The sequence below is a fragment of the Emys orbicularis genome, chromosome 10, assembly GCF_028017835.1.
Source record: "Emys orbicularis isolate rEmyOrb1 chromosome 10, rEmyOrb1.hap1, whole genome shotgun sequence".
In the NCBI taxonomy this organism is placed as follows: Eukaryota; Metazoa; Chordata; order Testudines; family Emydidae; genus Emys; species Emys orbicularis.
The window spans coordinates 30,729,368-30,749,917 of record NC_088692.1 but is presented as its reverse complement, the minus strand read 5'-3'; the positions used below and the strand labels follow the sequence as shown (position 1 = coordinate 30,749,917).

At 45.1% G+C, this 20,550-nt stretch overlaps 1 protein-coding gene across 1 annotated transcript in view; it reads left to right on the top strand.

The window, feature by feature from the left end:
• LOC135884291 (syntaxin-binding protein 4-like) overlaps positions 1-20,550 on the top strand; it is a 139,273-nt gene that overhangs the window by 92,324 nt on the left and 26,399 nt on the right. The window contains exons 8-15 of the mRNA XM_065411575.1: positions 4,273-4,414; positions 4,642-4,748; positions 5,236-5,389; positions 7,037-7,109; positions 12,247-12,344; positions 17,098-17,194; positions 18,016-18,143; positions 18,957-19,049. Coding sequence (XP_065267647.1) covers positions 4,273-4,414; positions 4,642-4,748; positions 5,236-5,389; positions 7,037-7,109; positions 12,247-12,344; positions 17,098-17,194; positions 18,016-18,143; positions 18,957-19,049 — 892 coding nt within the window. The remainder of the gene's footprint in view (positions 1-4,272; positions 4,415-4,641; positions 4,749-5,235; positions 5,390-7,036; positions 7,110-12,246; positions 12,345-17,097; positions 17,195-18,015; positions 18,144-18,956; positions 19,050-20,550) is intronic.

Sequence of the window (20,550 nt, the reverse complement as noted above, 5' to 3'; positions counted from 1 at the left end):
GACACCTGAAAGGGCCTGATTTTCATAAAGTGCAGCGCTCCCGCCCTCTAAAAATCAGGCCCTTTAAAGAGGTCTCAACTTGGGCTCCTCAAAATTGAAGAACCCCAGATCGATAGTCGCTTTCTCTTTAAAACTATCCTCTATATCCAGGGCTTGTCTGCGCTTAGAATGCTCCAGGAGCACAGCTGCGCCACTGCAGCGCTTCAGCATAGACGCTACCTACCTGGATGGGAGGATTCTCCCATTGGCGTAGGGAATCCACCTCCCCCAGAGGAAGTAGCTAGGGTGACAGAAGAATTCTTCTGTCGACCTAGCGTTGTGTACATGGGGACTTAGGACAGTTTAAGCACAGCGCTCAGGGCCGTGTATTTTTCACACCGCTGACCGACAGAGTTAAACCAACTTAATTTTCTAGTGCAGATCAGGCCCCAGTGTTGTCTTCGGATAGATTGACTGTATCTGCTCATGTACTGGAGGATGGATAAGCAGTCATTCGGTGTCTTTCATACTGTTGCACTCTATGTTGTTTTCAATATTATTATTTATCACTTGTATTACGGTAGCCCCTAGGAACCCCAGTCATGGACCAGGACCCCATTGTGCAAACACAGAGCACAGCCACCGCCCCAGAAAACTTAGCCTACTGTGCTATAGGCAGGAGGGATCTACAGGCTGCACGTACTCCATTTGCATCCCTTTAAAGGTGAGGGAGAGCCCAAGGCTTACAGACGTCTGAGAGGCCAACATGGCACGTCTTTTACAAACATGCCCTTGATGGAGACGTCCTGCAAGGCTACGGCTGTTTTCGGCAGATCATGGCCTCGTGATCCGTTGCCCACCCTTGGGCAGACATTTCCACCAGTGCAAAATCAATGGCAGTGCTACCCTTCTGACCCGGCAGCATTTCACACCCGCTCTGCGCTGGGGGGAGGGAGCGGAAATGGCTGCACAAGGGGCTAGGGAATGGAGAACCAGGCCTTTTATTTCTATGGAGTGTGGCACTTTGTGTTGTGTCTATATGTTTTAGTTCCAAGCTTCCTATTTTGTAAAGTACAAAAGCCAGGGTCTGCTATGTGCAGGGAGGGCTCTGCTGCCGGCTGCACCTATAGGAGTGACTGGCACTGTTAAGGTTTGCATTAACATTGGTACTTCGAGTGTGGCATCTCAGATTAGGCCCTGCTGCTTTTCTTCCTTGCACTAGTGTAAATCAGGGGTAATTCCCATGACTGGAGTGGCCACCCAACCCCATGAGAGGAAAACCAGCCCCTTAGTTCAGACACAGAAAATCCACTTAGCAGGTGAACTCCACAATGTGCCCAATATCAGCTCTTTATTAGGGATTTGCAGAGGACAAATATTTGGCACAGAAGGCTTTAAACTGCTTGCATAAATGGACTCATGCCTGGAGACATCCATACAGAGGAGAGAACTGCTCATCTATTTGGCAGCCATCTAGACCGCCTCGCTCCACAATTAACCCTGTTTACCGCACAGCATAGACAGGAGGTGACCTGGTTTGGTACTCACGTATGTGCATGATGGAGGTGTCCAGTACAACAGTGTTCAGCGACTGATAAAGCAAAAGTTCTGCTAGTCTCCACCTAGGGTGACAGCCACGAGTTTAAAGGGATGGGGCTGTTTAGAAGTATGGAGAAGTTGTTATCTCTTGTGGTGATTGCATAGTTCAACAGATCACATAGTCATATTAAGTATCAGAGGGGTAGCCGTGTTAGTCTGAATCTGTAAAAAGCAACAGAGGGTTCTGTGGCACCTTTAAGACTAACAGAAGTATTGGAGCATAAGCTTTCGTGGGTGAATGCCCACTTCATCAGACGCAAGTAATGGAAATTTCCAGAGGCAGGTATAAATCAGTATGGAGATAACGAGGGTAGTTCAATCAGGGAGGGTGAGGTGCTCTGCTAGCAGTTGAGGTGTGAACACCATAGATTCATAGATTCTAGGACTGGAAGGGACCTCGAGAGATCATCGAGTCCAGTCCCCTGCCCGAATGGCAGGACCAAATACTGTCTAGACCATCCCTGATACACATTTATCTAACCTACTCTTAAATATCTCCAGAGATGGAGATTCCACAACCTCCCTAGGCAATTTATTCCAGTGTTTAACCACCCTGACAGTTAGGAACTTTTTCCTAATGTCCAACCTAGACCTCCCTTGCTGCAGTTTAAGCCCATTGCTTCTTGTTCTATCCTTAGAGGCTAAGGTGAACAAGTTTTCTCCCTCCTCCTTATGACACCCTTTTAGATACCTGAAAACTGCTATCATGTCCCCTCTCAGTCTTCTCTTTTCCAAACTAAACAAACCCAATTCTTTCAGCCTTCCTTCATAGGTCATGTTCTCAAGACCTTTAATCATTCTTGTTGCTCTTCTCTGGACCCTTTCCAATTTCTCCACATCTTTCTTGAAATGCGGTGCCCAGAACTGGACACAATACTCCAGCTGAGGCCTAACCAGAGCAGAGTAGAGCGGAAGAATGACTTCTCGTGTCTTGCTCACAACACACCTGTTAATACATCCCAGAATCATGTTTGCTTTTTTTGCAACAGCATCACACTGTTGACTCATATTTAGCTTGTGGTCCACTATAACCCCTAGATCCCTTTCTGCCGTACTCCTTCCTAGACAGTCTCTTCCCATTCTGTATGTGTGAAACTGATTTTTTCTTCCTAAGTGGAGCACTTTGCATTTGTCTTTGTTAAACTTCATCCTGTTTAACTCAGAACATTTCTCCAATTTGTCCCAGATCATTTTGAATTATGACCCTGTCCTCCAAAGCAGTTGCAATCCCTCCCAGTTTGGTATCCTCCGCAAACTTAATAAGCGTACTTTCTATGCCAATATCTAAGTCGTTAATGAAGATATTGAACAGAGCCGGTCCCAAAACAGACCCCTGCGGAACCCCACTCATTATGCCTTTCCAGCAGGATTGGGAACCATTAACAACAACTCTCTGAGTACGGTTATCCAGCCAGTTATGCACCCACCTTATAGTAGCCCCATCTAAATTGTATTTGCCTAGTTTATCGATAAGAATATCATGCGAGACCAAGGGAGGAGAAACTGCTTCTGTAGTTGGATAGCCATTCACAGTCTTTGTTTAATCCTGATCTGATGATGTCAAATTTGCAAATGAACTGGAGCTCAGCAGTTTCTCTTTGGAGTCTGGTCCTGAAGTTTTTTTGCTGTAAGATGGCTACCTTTACATCTGCTATTGTGTGGCCAGGGAGGTTGAAGTGTTCTCCTACAGGTTTTTGTATATTGCCATTCGAGGTTTGTTGCCAACTCGCCAACCTTAAGCATATTCTCACCAGCAACCACGCACCGCATCATAACAACTCTAACTCAGGAACCAACCCATGCAACAAACCTCGATGCCAACTCTGCCCACATATCTACACCAGCAACACCATCACAGGACCTAACCAGATCAGCTACAACATCACCGGCTCATTCACCTGCACGTCCACCAATGTTATATATGCCATCGTGTGCCAGCAATGCCCTTCTGCTATGTACATTGACCAAACCCTGGAAAACTCCCCACAGTATTCACTTCTAAATCCCTCCCTCAAACCTGCCTCTGTTGTGGTGCCTACAAATCATTCCCACCTGGCATTGATTAGGCAAGTAACTGGCTATGACTTCGGCTTTTCTGCTGAACTCCATTTTATTATTACCCTCCCCGCCTATCCCACTGCCACCCCACTGATCTGTTTCATCCATCTGTTGTGTGCTGCATACCATGAAGATTGTAAGCTGTTTGGGGTAGGGAATCTCTTCTTCATTACTTGTCCGGACAGTGCTGATCACAATGAGCCCTGGTCCTCAATTAGGGTTCTTAAGAACTACCATAATACAAATAAACAACAATAACAGTAACAACCTTTATCCCCATAAAAGTAGCGAATACTCCTCCCCCCCACACACTCACCTATAAGCACCTGAAGCTTTACCCGTTTCTAGTCCTAAACTCAAATCAAACGTATTCTTGAGGTTCAGAATGGTTTTGATAAGTGTTTTCTGCACTCCCGTTTTCAGGTAGAGTGGAGGAAAAGAGGAGGCAGAGGGAGAAGAGGTTGAGAAGGATAGGGAGATCGCAGACTTAGGAACAAAACCAAATGTAGAACTTTTCATTCAGCAGTGGTGGTGACTTGCTAGAACTCTACTGTGTAATTACAGATGTACTCGATGACTCTATAGAATAAAACAGACCACTGTTGTGTCTTCTGCTAACTCTTCTGTTCCTTGCAGCTACTCCCTTGAATCAGGGATTCAGTGCATCTCCATAGCAAAATCCTCTGGGTTGGGGTTGACGATCAGTGGCGGATCTAACAGGCCAGAGGGTCCCATGATTTATGTTCAAGAGCTTATGCCAGAAGGGGACTGTTACAGAGTAAGTCAACAGCATGGAGGACTTCTGTGACCTATGAAACAGGAGTCTTTCCTGAAAGCTCCAGCTGTTCGGAAGGAGCTCTCATTGGGATGGGTGAACAATCTATGGTGTGGGGTAATAAGGATGTGTATTGCAGGAGAATACTTTGAGCAGAGTGTCACTCTTTTTTTGATTCACTAATCCTTGTGGATAAAGCTTGATGCTACACAGATGTCTCCCTCGTTTAGGATGGGCGGCTCCGGCCTGGTGATCAGCTAATTGCCATCAATAAAGACTCTTTGGTGGGCAGCACATATGAAGAGGCCAGAAAAATACTTGCAAAAACCAAATTCAGGTAGGCATGCACCAGCAGCCCAGGCAAATAAGTTCCTTGGGTACAAAAAGCATTTCCTATTATTGTCAATAAAGGCCATATCTTGTGATATCTGCTGAGTGTTAGGTAGGAGACCTGCACATAGTTCTAAGCTTAAGGTGCAAGAAGAACCTCCCATATTGGAGACCTTCATACTTCAGGAGGTCTTGAGTACATGGAGCTTCTCACATCATAATCAGGAATGGCAGGAGTTCTTCCCAACCTGTCAGTCTTTGTATTGCTTTGCAATGAGTGTGTTCCATCACACAGACCTTCCCAAAGTTCTGCAACAGAACTTGGGCTCTCATAAGAAGCCTGTCTGATGAAGACAGCTCTAATATTGTTGCGTGTTACACAGGCAATTAATGAGCTTAGCTCAGAGGAAAGACCACAGAGCTATTCCTGTGAAAGTTCTGAAACCTTAAGCATGTGTAGTTTTTAAGCACTAACAAAACTTGGTTATTTTCAGACATGAGGGAAACACAGAAGTGGCCTTTATTCCTGGAAGGGGACGGTTACATCCCGGACTCTCAGTTCATAACAGCATCCAATTGCCACCTCCTAAGGCCATGGGGAATGGTCTTAGCTCTTGCAGGTTGAAAGTCCATGTGAGGTCACCTGAGGTACGTTGAAGTTCAGTATAAGACCACAGAGGCCGACCCCATGATTTCCATCTCCAATCGGATTACTGTTTTTAGGGACTCTGTGATAATCTTTCCGGATTAGCTGTTTGGAAAGTCAGCAGTGTGGACTTGTATGGCTCTGTTTGCTCTCATATGGAGTTGGGTATTTTACATCTGAGATATTGTTTCTTCTGGTTTGGGGTGACAAAGGATCAGTCAATTGAAGTGATGCGTTTGAACATCGCTGAGATGTGTTTTCATCTCCAGAGTCCTGGTTCAAACCTGTTTTCAGAAGTCACAAGTGAAAAAAGCAATTGGTGACAGTAACTCAGTGAATAGCTGCCCACATTCAACAACCATCAAATTCAGCACCATCAGCACTCGTTCCTCATGAGGCGCAGCACTATACTGTATTTCCTGAAGCTAGAGGTGACTAGGAGATTTGGCCATGCAGCTCCCATCAAAATCAATGAGTCATGTGGTTAAGTATGTAGCATGGCAGGTTACAGTGAGGGCTAGCTCCAGTGTTATAGAAGGAGCTTGTAAACGGTCATAATAATTCATGGAGATATCCTATCTCCTAGAACTGGAAGGGACCTTGAAAGGTCATCAAGTCCAGCCCCCTGCCTTCACTAGCAGAACCAAGTACTGATTTTGCCCCAGATCTCTAAGTGGCCCCCTCAAGGATTGAACTCTCAACCCTGGGTTTAGCAGGCCAATGCTCAAACCACTGAGCTATCCCTCCCCCCTCAGTGTCATCACCGTGCATGGGGCACTGATTCATTGCCAATATCTGGGGTGTAAACTCCTAGCTTTGGTTGTGTTGTATTTCCACAGTTGTCACCCTTTTCCATACCATAGACCCAACTGGGACCCCTTTCCCATTTAATATTCTGATTGCAGCCCTCTGACCCCAGGATGAGAGTCCCTGCTGCATTTGATCCCAACATGTCCTTGTAGATAGCTCTGCTTTCTGTCCATTGGGTAATACTAGAGGTGCCCTTAAGATCATAGAATAGCAGGATTGGAAGAGGAGGTCATTTAGTCCAACCCCCTGCTTGAAGCAGGACCAATCCCCAGACAGATTTTTGCCCTAGATCCCTAAATGGCCCCCTCAAGAATTGAACTCACAACCCTGGGTTTAGCAGGCCAATGCTCAAACCACTGAGCTATCCCTCCCACCTAGGATGATCCAAACTCCCTCAGAATCCACGGGTGTCTTGGATATGTAAACAAACCCCAGTGGCTACAACACGCTGGGTCATCCTTGGTGTGATTCCACTGCTCTCAGTAAAGTTACTTCAGTTTAGCCTCCTGTGTGTGCAATCATCTGGGAGATTCTTAGATCTCACAGTAATGAACGTGGGAGTTAGGCGCACAAACCTTTTGAAGATCTGGGCCTCTGGGACTATTATTGACACAATCCCCTTTTACTCCAAAACAGGACTCTTGTTTGGTTCATCATCATTGTTCATGCTCTCTAGCACAATAGGTTCACATGGTGCTTCACGCAAGAGATGGTTCACTCTGATTCCTTAGGGAGCAACTGGGACCTATTGAGCTCTTCCCCCTACTTTTGCTTTTCACTTACATTGGCAGACTGGGCTCAGCATTTTGTCCTCTGTGCTATTTTGTTTTGTTTTTTAGACCAGACAAGAAAATCTCTTTCCTGTGCCTTCTCCATCCCCAGACATTTGCCCCCCAGAGCTCACAATATCTGGTAAGAGACATGCTTTCTTGCGATCTCCTCTGTATGTGTAGGTGGCGAAGGTATCTAGTTCATAGATTCTCAGTATCAGAAGTAATGAAATGAAGCTTTAAATACCTACAGCAGTCAGGGACGGCTCTAGGCACCAGCGCTCCAAGCACATGCTTGGGGCGGCACTTTCCAAGGGGGCTCTTTTTTTTTTTTTTTTTTTGCTTGGGGCGCAAAAAGCGGGGAGCTGGCCCTGAGTGGAGGTGAGCTGCGGCGGTGGGGGGCACGGGGAGGGCCGCAGGAAGTAACCCGGGGGGGGGCAGTGGAACCGCTCCATCCCAGCTCACCTCCGCTCCACTGCCGCCTGCTCCCCCAAGCGCGCCGCCGCTCCGCTTCTCCCCCCTCCCTCCCAGGCTTGCCGCGCAAATCAGCTGTTTTGCGGCAAGCCTGGGAGGGAGGGGGGAGAAGCGGAGCGGCGGCGGCACGCTCAGGGGAGCAGGCAGAGCGGAGGTGAGCTGCGGCGGTGGGGGGTGTGGGGAGGGCCGCAGAAAGTAACCCGGGGGGGGAGCAGAGGAACCACTCCCCCCCCCCAGCTCACCTCCGCTCCACCTCCACCTCCTCCCCCGAGTGCGCCGCCGCTCCACTTCTCCCCCCTCCCTCCCAGGCTTGCCTGGGAGGGAGGGAGGGGTAGGAGGGGAAATGTGGCACGCCCGGGGGAGGAGGCGGAGCCAGGGATTTGGGGAAGGGGTTGGAATGGGGCGGGGAAGGGGCGGAGTTGGGGCGGGGCCGTGGGGGCGTGGGAAAATTTTTTTGCTTGGGGCGGTAAAAATCTTGGAGCCAGCCCTTACAGCAGTGTAGGTGGAGTTTAATAGTGTAATGACAGGGTCCAGTCCATTAGGATTGATTAAAGGCAATGGTACAATTAATGTAGGGCTCTATTCAGTAGGCATTAGATACCCCCATGTCAGCTTGTCTATGGGAGCAGAGGTCTTTGCAGGGGTGACTGAGTGTCTTAATGGATTAGCAATGGGATACAGAGCCTTTCAGCTCTAGGTCAGCGGTTCTGTGTTGGGCTGGTAGTGGTGGAGCGTCACTGCAGTTATCCAAAGGCTGTGTGAAATGTGGTTTTGGGATCAGTCCAGTGGCCAGATATCCTTATTACAGTCAGCACTAATTGGCAGCCTTGCTGGTGAGACTGAATGGCTCTTGGAAGCTGAATTGCTATTAAAAAATAGATAAATCAGTGTTGCTTACAAAGCACAGCATGGCCCCAAATGGGAACACAATTCCACGATCATTGAGCCAAAGAGGTTGCCTCCAACGATCCATGAAGAGGTAGTTGTAAATCATGGGAGAGAACAAGGGGGCTTTGTAAGTCTGTCATAATTGTCTCAGCATCCGAGGTTCACATGTAGGAAGATACTCATCTTTCAAATTATATTTTCCTCTGTGCTCACAGACGACTACATACCTCTTGCTTTCACGTGATTTTTTTTTTTTGCTTTGGTTTGAACAGAAGACTCCCTCCTTGCAGGTTTCTCTTCTGGCTGATGCTTGAGACTTACTATTTAAGATAAGAGCAGGTTAGAAACATTTCCAATTTTGAAAAATTTCAGTGGGAACATTTTTTCCACACACATCAAACATATTTTTTGCGCGCACACACACAAACACACATTTCTTCCACTTAAGATCCCACTTAGTATAGTTCTGAATCCCAAAGTGGCTCGATCTATTTGCACATTAAACACTTGAGGGCAATTTTCAAGCAAGCACAAAAATCAGCAAACTCAGCTTAAGCACACAAGTAATCCAAGGCATGCATGAAAGTTGGGGTTTGCAAATGTGCGTGCGCCAACCCCGGCCAATGTGATATCTGCGTGCTTGTTTCAGATACATGCTAAAATGCACATGCTCTATTTTCTCCAATGGAGATTGTGCATTAGTTGAAGACATAGAAAGTTTTGAGGAAGAAGAAATTGAGCCCTCTGGCTGATCCTGAGGCATTTCTGGCTTAAATAACACATTCCCAGCTCAATATTTTTTTTTCCTTTAGGCATTTTGAGCCCCTACTCTATACGCTCAGAGATGTTTGTATTTGATTAATAAGAAAAAGAAAATGAATAATATCTACAGAAGCACATCTGATCTGTTGGGCTCATGGTTCTGCTCCCCCAAGAAGTAAATGCTTTATCTGCCATGCTGCCTGTCCTTGTCCATTTCTACATCTGCTAATGCTGTCAGACTACTCTGCGATACACAAAACTATTTTGAGACAGACATTCATATGGAGTAATGTTCCTTGGGAACTGAGGTCCTAATTAGCCTGATACTTTGAATTGATGATATAGCGAAATAGTCTTAATCAGTATAAATGTCTCTCTTCTCCTGCCATTTGGGCAGTTCATAAAAAGAATTACTGCCCTCAGTGATGTGATGGCAGGTAAAGTCGCACTGGGATGAGTTCTGGCCTCACATAAGTCTTCACTATTCTCGTTGGAGTCTGTGGAAATTGCAGAGATACACACAGTTCAGTGGCCCAATAGATAATCTTCAGCATGATACCGTAAACTTTATTCTGATACTGTGGGTGCACCGCACCAGGGATAAAGGTGGGGAATTTATCCCATGCTAGCTAACATGTGGTAACTAATATGTGGTAAAACATCCTAGTGTGGGCAAGGCAGTTTGCACATGTGACCAGGTATAAGGGGAACCTACAGGTTACCTCAACCAACCACTGTGTGAAAGCTACCCCTGCCTTAGCCACACTAGTTTTCACTATGTGATTGTCACCACGCTTTAGCTACCACCTGGTGAAACCCCACCTTTCTCCTAGTGCAGACAAGGCTTACGACAGACTCTTTCCCACTCCCACACTGCATTCTGCATTGGCGTTCGAGAAGAGATCCTTTGGTTGAAACAAGAGAGAGCTGCAGGCAGGAAGGTCTGTTAAGGGCCCTCCACTCTGAAATATGCTTCCCCACACTGGTAAGGCCCCAGACCTGCTTTGTTAACCCTCAGGACATGCTTTCAAGAACATATTTCCTCTTGAAGGGGAGGGTCTGAAGGGATGGGCCAAGGCCAGCCTATGGGGGGCAGTTGTTAGTTAGTCTATCTACATAGTAGACCTGTGAGGCAGTGTCGTCTGGTGGACAGGGCACTTGACTGACTGACTGACTGACTGTCAGTCAGTCAGACTGGGTTCTATTCCCAGCTCTGCTATGTGACCCTTGGCAAGTCACTTCTCCTTTGTGTCCCCCTCACATCTTTTGTCTGTCTAGGCTGTAAATTCTTTGGGGCAGGGGCTGTCTCCTGCTCTTTTTCTGTACAGCACCTCGCACACTAGGACCCTGATCTCAGTCGGGCTGTTAGTCATACAAATAGTATAATCTAGGCTGAGAATCATCTCAGGCAGTCCATTACAGATGTCTGCTTTTTATAGCGGGTGTTATGAGTGCAGCGAAGGGCACAGAGTTCTGAACAGGCCCCATTATACATTGGAATAAACAAATAGTTTTGGGGGGACAGGAGCTTAGTCTGAAATCTGAACAAGTCACTGGGGCCTCTTGACTGATCACCGGTGCCTGGTGGCCTTCAGGATTGCCTGGGATGTCTGTGTTGAGAGTTTATGAGCAAAGCCGCATGGAGCTAATCCCGATTAGCAAGGAGTTGAAGGGGAATGATCTGCCCTTGAACCTACACAGCATGGGGCTGGGTGACCAATCCAGTGAACCCGTTTATTACCTCAGGCCCTGCTTCCCAGCTGCTGGCATTAGCGGGACAGATAAATATCAGGATTAGGAGGATTACGCTTGTGACAGCACCTCTGCTGCTTTTCCCCTGTGTTTCCATAAAATCTTCTCTTCACCTGAGAGTCACAGTGAGTGGCATTTTTTCAAAAGTGCCTGAGTGAGTTAGGAGCATGTGTCTCACTGATTTTTTTCCAACAGGACTTGTGCTCCTAAATCCCTTGTGCTTTGGAAAATCCCACCCACTGATTTAAAACAGCAGGAGGTCTTTAAGGCGATCTGGGTATCAGTTTCTTTGTTAACCTGTGCCCCAGTTCCCAGGCATTGCAAAGATGAAAGAAAATGGCTCTTGGACGCTCTTCTATGGACACGATCCTGTACCATAAACCCTTTTTGTTATCAGATTCAAAGAGCTTCATTAGCAGGGTCTTAAAAGCAGCGGTGGCATTACCCATTTTTAGAGTCCATCTGGGCCTCCCCTTAAATGAGCAGCAGTTTCTGCAGTCCTCTTCTGGAGGGGTCTGTTGGGGGCTGCAGGAATTAACTGAATTGTGGGATTTTCCTAAGCACAGGTCCCACTGAAGTCAACGGGACTTGTGCTCCTAAGTCATTTGGGCACTTTTGAAAATGCCCCCTGTAATGAAGAGCAGATTGTCAGCGGCCGGGTCTCTCTCCCAATGCCTCAGTCGTTTTCTCTGACGGAGACACTCTACCGTTTCCCTTCTTACAATACAATTTCTATTGTGGACACAAGCACTCTCCAGCCTCACCTTAACCGTACACCCTGCACATACTATGCAGCCTGCCCAGCCTGAGTGAAAGGGAGCTGGTGCTTTTCATAACAGTAATGCAGGGAGAAATCCTGCAACACGTTTTCTTGTGTGTTTTTAACCTGTGAATTCTCTTTAATGGGAGTTGGGAACACTTCTCTGAGACCACACTCAGTCCAGCACTTACATAAACCTTACTTTGAATCTGGGTTAGAACTCCTGGGCTAAGGGACCAGTGGTGGATTTTTATAAAACCTCACTGGTTGGGTTTTGGTTTTGTAAAACCGAAGCATAAATTGGGGTGGTCGGAATCCAGGTTGAATTTTATTCAAATCACCAAAGTTCAGAGTCCCAGGCCTCATATATAAACTTCTGGCCAAGATTTTCAGAAGCGACTTGTAATTTTAGTTGCCTTCATTTGTGATGCCCAAGTGGAGATTTTAAAGTGTCCTGGTTTTCAGAGAGTGCTGAGTACCCATCCTCTGAAAATCCTGGCCTCTGATTTTAGCCTATCTGTACTTGAAACATATTTCATGCTATGCCAAAGCCCTCAGCTTAGTTTGGGACGCGCCTTGTCAACATCTCTCTTCCCCCCCACCTCCCATGCTCTTCCACTAATGATTGCTTAATGTTATTTAGCGCCTGCTTCACCTTCTAGTCAGAGAGCAGCTTCGGGCAGCAAACCGAAAGTAGCGCTGGATCCCCATATTCGACTCAAAGATGGGAAAGTCGAACTGGTAAGTTAAAAGGCTTCCTGCCTTGAAATTGAGATTTTGTGCTCAATAAAATGATGGGGGCTCCCAGACTACATGGTGCCAGCTCCTCCTACTTCTTTTCAGCTGCTAAATTGCATTAAAAGAAGCTAAAACTACATAAGCACTTCCCTCATATTGCTTTTCCAGGAAGGAAATTGCTGTAATTTGTATGAGGATGGTTAAGGGAAGAAGGACCAGGTGATGGCAAATGAGAGAGGAGGTGGGGCCAGGCGGTGGTAGATGGGAGGGGAAGTGAGGTTGGATATTAAGTTGTGGTTCATGCTATGAAAGTCTGAGAACCACACCACACTAATGTTAAGATATCCAGGCAGTCCCAGGTCAAGCAAGATTAGGGATTGAAACAGGTCTTTACTCATGGGTCTCTGCCTGCCTCAGAGATCATTTTGTGGGCTCCAGTCCAATTCAGCATTCCGTGTTAATAGAACAGCATCAATGTCCTGCTTGGAGACAGCTGCTTCTCTGCAGGAATAGGTGAGGTGCCTTTGGAGATAATGGGCCAAAAAATGTTTACAGCCAGAGGAAAACATAAACACAAAATAGAACAGCAAAAGAAAGAACACTTTCTGTGTCTTCAGATCTTATAGGCAGCAAACCAGGATGCAGGGGCAAACTCAGTCCTGGTCTGAAGGCTAGAGATGGTTCAAAATTTTCAAAGAAAAAGTTTATCATTCAAAAATAGCCCTTTTTGGGTGTTTTTTAGAAATATTTCAGTTTTTCAACAAAATCAGAAATGAAAAAAAATTACCATATTTGGTTTTCTCTTGCTTGCTTGCTTTCCTAAACGGCTGAAATCCTGTTTTGTTTTCCTGTCATTTAAAAAAAATGGAAACCAGGACACACAAATCCTGCAAAAAAACATTACAAATGAAAATTGGTCAAGTTTGAACCCAAAATGGAAAAATATTCTGATTAGTTTATTTGTTTTGCAAACCTGTTTTTTTCTTTTTTCTTCTGGCTCTAATAAGGAGGACAATTGTATTGTCTTAGTGGGAGTGTCATCCTGGTATGCCACATCTCAGTTGGGGCCGTTGTCTTTACCATAATATTGCTGGGTTGAAATTGCCTTCCAGATAGATGACTGGATAAAACTGTACTCCATTTTTGTCCTTTGTTTGTACAGCACCTGGCAGAGTGGGGCCCTGGTCTAGCAGTAGGGCTCCTAGGTGATACTGTATACAAATAATAATAATGGCTGAGCTCCAAATCCCAGTGGTAATGGTTTGATACAGACTTCATTGCATTTGTGAATATACAGTATTCTAGTTTATGGGTGAATGTGGCATCCCATACATACCAATAGGCAATATATTATTCTGTGGTGTCCAGCCCCAACCCACTAGTAACTGGCATTGGTAATAGTGTAAAACATTTTAAAGAGACCATGAAGCATAACTACCTAAAAATGATGCTGATCATTTTATTGCATGCAAGAAGCTAATAATAATAATTAATGGAGATATCCCAACTCCTAGAACTGGAAGGGACCTTGAAAGGTCATCGAGTCCAGCCCCCTGCCTTCACTAGCAGGACCAAGTACTGATTTTGCCCCAGATCCCCAAGTGGCCCCTTCAAGGATTGAACTCACAACCCTGGGTTTAGCAGGCCAATGCTCAAACCACTGAGCTATCCCTCCCCCCAGTAAGTTCTAGCTAGTAAGTTCTCTTGCTGTATGTTTGTATAGCAAGGAGCAAGGTCATTATTTGCAACTCCACAAGTACACACAGTACACAAGCGCTCTTGGCAGCTGCAGGGCAGGTGAAAGATCAGGACTGGGAGTGCCAAGTGAGAGGATCTCGATCTTGAAGAATGATGGAAAAGTTGGAGAATGATTGCAATAGGGCTTTGTCCAAACCTGGGCATTGCCTTATTTACTTTGTTTTGTAATTTTCTGTCTTTGCTCAAGCCATCTAAAGGTATTTGATGGAAAAAATGTTTTGTTTTTTTTTAGGCTGTTAATCTTTGGCAATATGCCATTTATTTTATATGTGGTGGTATATTCTCAAATCAGTGCACAGACTGTACCTTGGTGTCTATGCACTGAGATCCCATGGACGCACATGTGGAGCTGCGAATATATCTAGGTTTCTCAGCTTGAATCTTTCCCAATTCTGTTGCACAAACATTATGTTCGGGCTCATGATGACGGTGTCAATGAAAGGCATTGGGGTTAGTATGTCGCTTGCTTTCAGGAGAGATTAAAATACCACAAATCTAGTCTGACAGAATCTGGTGCCTACCTGTTTGCATAGAATAAATCTATAGCACTGGGTCACGTGACCTAATCTGCACCTACATCATCTAGTGCTGGATTCAGTCTGCTCCATCTGATTCCCCTTTATTCTAATCCAGAACCTGACCTGGGTGTATAGGGCTATTAATAGACGCATGAGTCATAGTTCAGGTAATGTGAGATACAGACACAGTGCTCAAAACATTGATTACATTATTAGGATCACAGAGCTCATCCAGTACAATTAGGTTCAAGTCCTAATCTGATTAATGAGATAGAGGGATAATAGGCTTCTACCAAACTATCTGAACAGGTCTTGTGAAAAAATGACACTGTTGCACCATATCGGAGTTCAGTTTGCGGTCAAGAAATATGTGCGCCATTCCTCCAAAATTCTGAGATGTAGAGGATGCCAGACCTGAAACAGGGAAGACACAGTGTGTGACAGCATCACATGGATTAGAACCTACAGGCATTTGAATTCTCCTGGCTTGGCTTTTTGTCCAGAGAGCCCCTAAAATCTCCCGTGTCCTCCTATAGCAAGGTTATTGTTGGCACTAGTGTTATACATCTATAGAGAGCTTTTGATTCAGAAGGACCCCCCTTCCGCTATCTATGGGTCCAATCCTGCTCTCATTGAAGTTGAGCACTTTTTGCGATGATGGCCTAAATTCTCATTACACTAACCTACACCCATTTCATGGCCCCTTCATACTGCTAGAACCATATAAGTGGGCCTTAGTGTAAGGGGACGTCTACACTGAAACTGCTACAGCTGCAGCTGCGCTTCTGTAGCCCTACAGTGTAGACACTACCTAAACTGACGGGAGGGGTTTGCCTGTTGGGGTAGGTAATCCCCCTTCCCAAAAGGCAGTAGCTAAATTTACGGAAGAATTCTTCCATCATCCTAGCGCTGTCTGCACCGGGAGTTGGATCGGTACACCTACGTCTCTCAGGGGTATGAATGTAGATGTAGTTATGCCAGTGTAAGTTCCCCGTGTAGACCAGCCTTAAGCAAGAATCAGGCCCAATATAACAATGTGTCAAGATGTGCTTGAAGTGCTGAGGATCTAAAGAATGTTGTGGGGTTTTTCCTAGTTAAAGTGTTTTGATAAACAAAACATTCCAATCCTCTTCAAAGGATGGGAACTAGAACTTACTGGTGACTAAATAGTGAGGCCTAATTAACTTGAGTGTCCTTTGGGTTTCTTATTCTCAACCATTTTATATCAAATATGAACACCCCACCCACCCGTACTGTATTTTCTTGTAATGTGATGGATACAGTCTAGAAATGTACCACCCACCCCAAGGTTATCTCCCCACCCAGGCTTTTGGATAGGTACAGCGTCTGTCATGAGTATCTGGTTCTATTGTTCCTGTTGGAGCTGATACAGCTTGCTGGGCAAGACACACCTTTTCCAGGCATAGAGGCTAGCGTTTGCTGCCATCTCATGGTGGACGAAGCAGTTGCCTTTTCAGTTTGGAATCCCAGGAAAATCAGGAATGTAGCATGTGGGTACAACGTTTCCTGCTAGAAATGCACGATGCTTCTCATTTAGAATTCAGGGTTGTATTTTCTCATTGGTCTCTACTTATTCTGGCTTTAACACAAAGTTGCTTCATTTATAAGGAGCATAGCACACTTTGCCTTGCACTTTAAAAGCTGTTTCTGAATGCCATTTTATTTCCCCCAAGAGGGATTCTCCAAGGTTGTGGACCCAAGCTGGAGAAAATCCAGAATTTCCCGTGTGTCTATCGGTTAGAGAAGGGGACAATACATGGCTTCTAATCTAGGCTCTGTCACTGACTTGCTGCAGAACGGGACCGTGCATTAGTCACCTAGTCTCTGTGTCCCTCAGTCCTGTCATGTATAAAATAGAAATAACATGGATTTGTTTGTCTGTGTTGCTGCGGTGAGGTTTGATTAATTAATGTTTGTGTCTTCTACACAAAGTAAAGAAACCAAAGAAACAATAAATAATAATAACGTAGCTCTTTGACTGGAAGGCCCCATGGAAGCGTAAAGTATTATGACAATGCCTTCTGCAGAAAAAAGCAGTGAGACTTGTATTGTTTGCACGTTCTAACCACGCCGAAGACTCATTCTGGGGAGTGAGAGAGCGAGCATAAATGGGAACCTGAAAGGAAGCTGAACTCTTAGCAGTACAGCCTCAGCTGGTGGAAATTGTCCATTGGTTTCACTGGAGCGAGAACAGTTTACATCAGCTGAGGATCTGTCCCATACTCCGTATGAAGTGCTCATGGGAAGAGATCAGAAGAGATGCAACATGGTTCCAGATCTAGGTGAGGAGGTGACATGGAGACCTAGGCCAGACCTGCTCCATGAAAAGTCATGTTTACGGTGTGAATGATGATGAACTTGATGATAAATCCAGCTCAGACTGCCCTCCCCCCAACTCCTTCCAGAAAACTTGCATTCCTGTGGGGGTTATTCTGTGGACTTGTTGCTTCTGTTTAAAGGTGCTGCAATATCTGGGTCTGGATGTGACCGAGGAGAAGAAGAAGCAATTACGGCAGAGTCTGATCACAGATTCGCAGGGAACAGTGGCCTATGGAGGTGAGCAGGGTGCTGCTATGTGCAATATGAGACAGAAGGCGCATTTCATCCCTGGTATAACGCCATTGACTGCTCTGGGACGTGAGACATACCACCTGGGAGGTGACAGCTAGAATAAAGAAACAGACACGACAAATCCTGTATCTTGGCAGGGAGTTAGAGTAGATGACCCTTGCGGTCCCTTCTAACCCTATGGTTCAGTGCCCAGACAGGTTTTAGTTCAGATGCAATTTATTCAGTAACTGGTCACACAAGGAAAAGGCCTCTGACTGGTCCACATGTAAAATGGGAGTAACAGAGAGGGAGTGCACAGGCCCCTTCTCCTCAAACCTTCAGCCTGCTCACCAGCAATGGCAAAAGGAAGCTGCAAAAACAGAATGACAAACCTGCTTTATGTGGGCTGGCAGGAAATTGCTGCCCTCTAAGGTTTGGTCACGTAATTCCTTTGTCTCTGCACTGAAGTGCAGCATTGCTTCCAAGTAGTTTCTCTGATGAAAATGCTAGGTGGTGGTTGTGGTTTTTTTTTTTTTTTAATCCTAAGCAATGCTTTCTAGAAAATTGGATAGAGGTCTCTAAACTATGGCTAGCAAAAGCTTACTGCATACTGACCCTGTATTCAACATACAGAGATTTGGGATGGGATAGAGAACCTTCTCTCTGCTGGAGGTGGTTGGGTTTGCTATAATGTTTGTAGTGATGGAAATGAAATGTATTACCTTCTCCTGGATAATCTGTGGTTTCTGTGAAAGTTGGCTGTGTAAACTCAGTTCCAGGCGCTCTCTCCTCATACTGTGACTACTCTCTCTCTTTTTCTCTCATAGATTTTCTTCAAGCACTCAGGGATCTGCTGCAAGATGAGTTGGAGGAGGCTGGCCTTGATGCCAGTTCTGTGCTATTCACTCAGCACGAAGTGGCCAGTTTATTGGATACATCTGCTTTTCACTCTCTGGTCAGCCTTAGCCAAATACTGTTTCTTGCTTCTCTTCCTAGCCTACTGCACCCTGCCTTGGTTCCAAAGCTCCTCTCAGATCAAAGACCTTCTGGGTCTTTCTGTGAGCTGACGTAAGAGAAAGGTATATACCATAAGATTATTTGGGACCAAGTAGCTGTGTCCTGGATTCTTGGTCTGGATGATAGCTGTAAACTGTAGAAGAAAACAGCGACAGTGCTATCTTTCTCCAAAAGGCAGAGAAGGCAAAGACTAATGGGCTATCTTTCACTTATACTTTAGTTATAGAAAAGAGAGGCTAGAATTTCATCCCTTAATCATAAAGCTTAAAGGAAATCCCATAAAAGACCTGACTTCCCATGCTTAATGAATAAAAAAAAACCCTATGTAATGGTTTGAAGAAAGCTGCTGATGTCAATTTTCTAGCCATACAAAAGAAAAAATTACCACAGTAAAGCCATTCAAGATATTTCATTGCCTAAAGGGGCCATCTTATGTCACTTTGATGGTGATACAGAAGGAAAATTAGCCATGGTGAATCCATTCCCGCTATTGTCACTTCAGTAACCCAGTGAGAATTAACCATTGTTCCAGCTGTCTCATGGCGTGGAGCCTGAATTCCTATGGAATACAAAACCACAATTAGATTATTTATTGTGACACTTATGTCATTTTGTAAAAACACAAACTGTCTGAAAATTATTTTGAATAATGATTGGTCGGGGTATGCCAAAAGTATTCATGCATTGTAACCACATGCTCATGGTGAAAGATAAGCCAAACTCACTCACCGTGTGCACCAATGTGTTCCAGACTTTTGACTCCGTCAGCTGTACCGACGGTGAGGAACTGGAACAGCTTCAACTGGAAATGACAGATCTGCGGCAGGAAGTCCAAAGGCTGAAGGTAAGGCTTATCTTTTGAGCACGTTTTTCTGTCCTAGGCGTTTTGCCATAACTCAGTTCAAATATAGTGGATGTAACAGTGTGACAATTAGGCAGGTCTTCTGTGTGTATCAATCCTTTATGTTTCTAGGCATTTGTTGGAGGCAGCCACCATTTTGCGTTCAGTTCAATGCGCGTTGTCAAGGTTCCTTCCCCACTCTGAACTTTAGGGTACAGATGTGGGGACCTGCATGAAAACTTCTAAGCTTAACTACCAGCTTAGATCTGGTTTTGCTGCCACCACTCCCAAGTGCTAACTCCCTTCCCTGGGTAGCCTTGAGAGACTCCTCCACCAATTCCCTGGTGAACACCAATCCAAAACCCCTTGGATCTTAAAACAAGGAGGAATTAATCATTCCCCCCTTTTTCCTTTCCCCCCACCAATTCCTGGTGAGTCCAGATCCAATCCCCTTGGATCTTAAAACAAGGAAAAATCAATCAGTTTCTTAAAAAGAAGGCTTTTAATTAAAGAAAGAAAGGTAAAAATCATCTCTGTAAAATCAGGATGGAAAATAACTTTACAGGGTAATCAAATTCAAAGAGCCCAGAGGAACCCCCTCTAGCCTTAAGTTCAAAGTTACAGCAAACAGAGGTAAACCCTCTAGCAAAAGGAACATTTACAAGTTGAGAAAATAAAGATAAACCTAACACGCCTTGCCTGGCTGTTACTTATAAGTTTGAAATATGAGAGACTTGTTCAGAAGATTTGGAGAGCATGGAGTGATGTCTGGTCCCTCTTAGTCCCAAGAGCGAACAACACCCAAAACAAAGAGCACAAAAAAAAGCCTTCCCCCCCCCCAAGATTTGAAAGTATCTTGTCCCCTTATTGGTCCTTTGGGTCAGGTGTCAGCCAGGTTACCTGAGCTTCTTAACCCTTTACAGGTAAAAGGATTTTGGTGTCTCTGGCCAGGAGGGATTATAGTATTGTACACAGGAGGGCTGTTACCCTTCCCTTTATAGTTATGACACGCGTTGTTACAGAGGAGACACGTGTATGGTGCGTCCTCTCATCGAGACTTCATTTTTGTTCTTTCTTTGATTTTTTTCCTTAAAAAAAATGTTTAATGTGCCAAAAGGGTACGGTCACTCTTTTTTAAATGGAAAACCCTAAAAGAAAATAAACATTCTTAAAATATCCAAAACATAACACAAATAATTCACATCTCATATTAAACCTAAATACACCTCCCACCCTCCTGATCTAACCTAATATTGGCAGCTCAGCTGTTAAAAGCATGATGATGACAAGGTGCATTTTTCAGATACATACAAGCTGTAGCCAATGAAAGGCAGTTTCAGAGTAAGAGTGCATCTAAAAATATGGCTGTTGTAGAGGAAAGCTGCAAGTCCGTAGTTGTGACTAGTGAATTAATTCAAGAAAGTCTTATTTCCTGCGTTATTCAGGAGATAGCCTAGGTGATCACAGTGGTCCCTTGTTGCTTTTTCATCTGAGTGAATGTGCT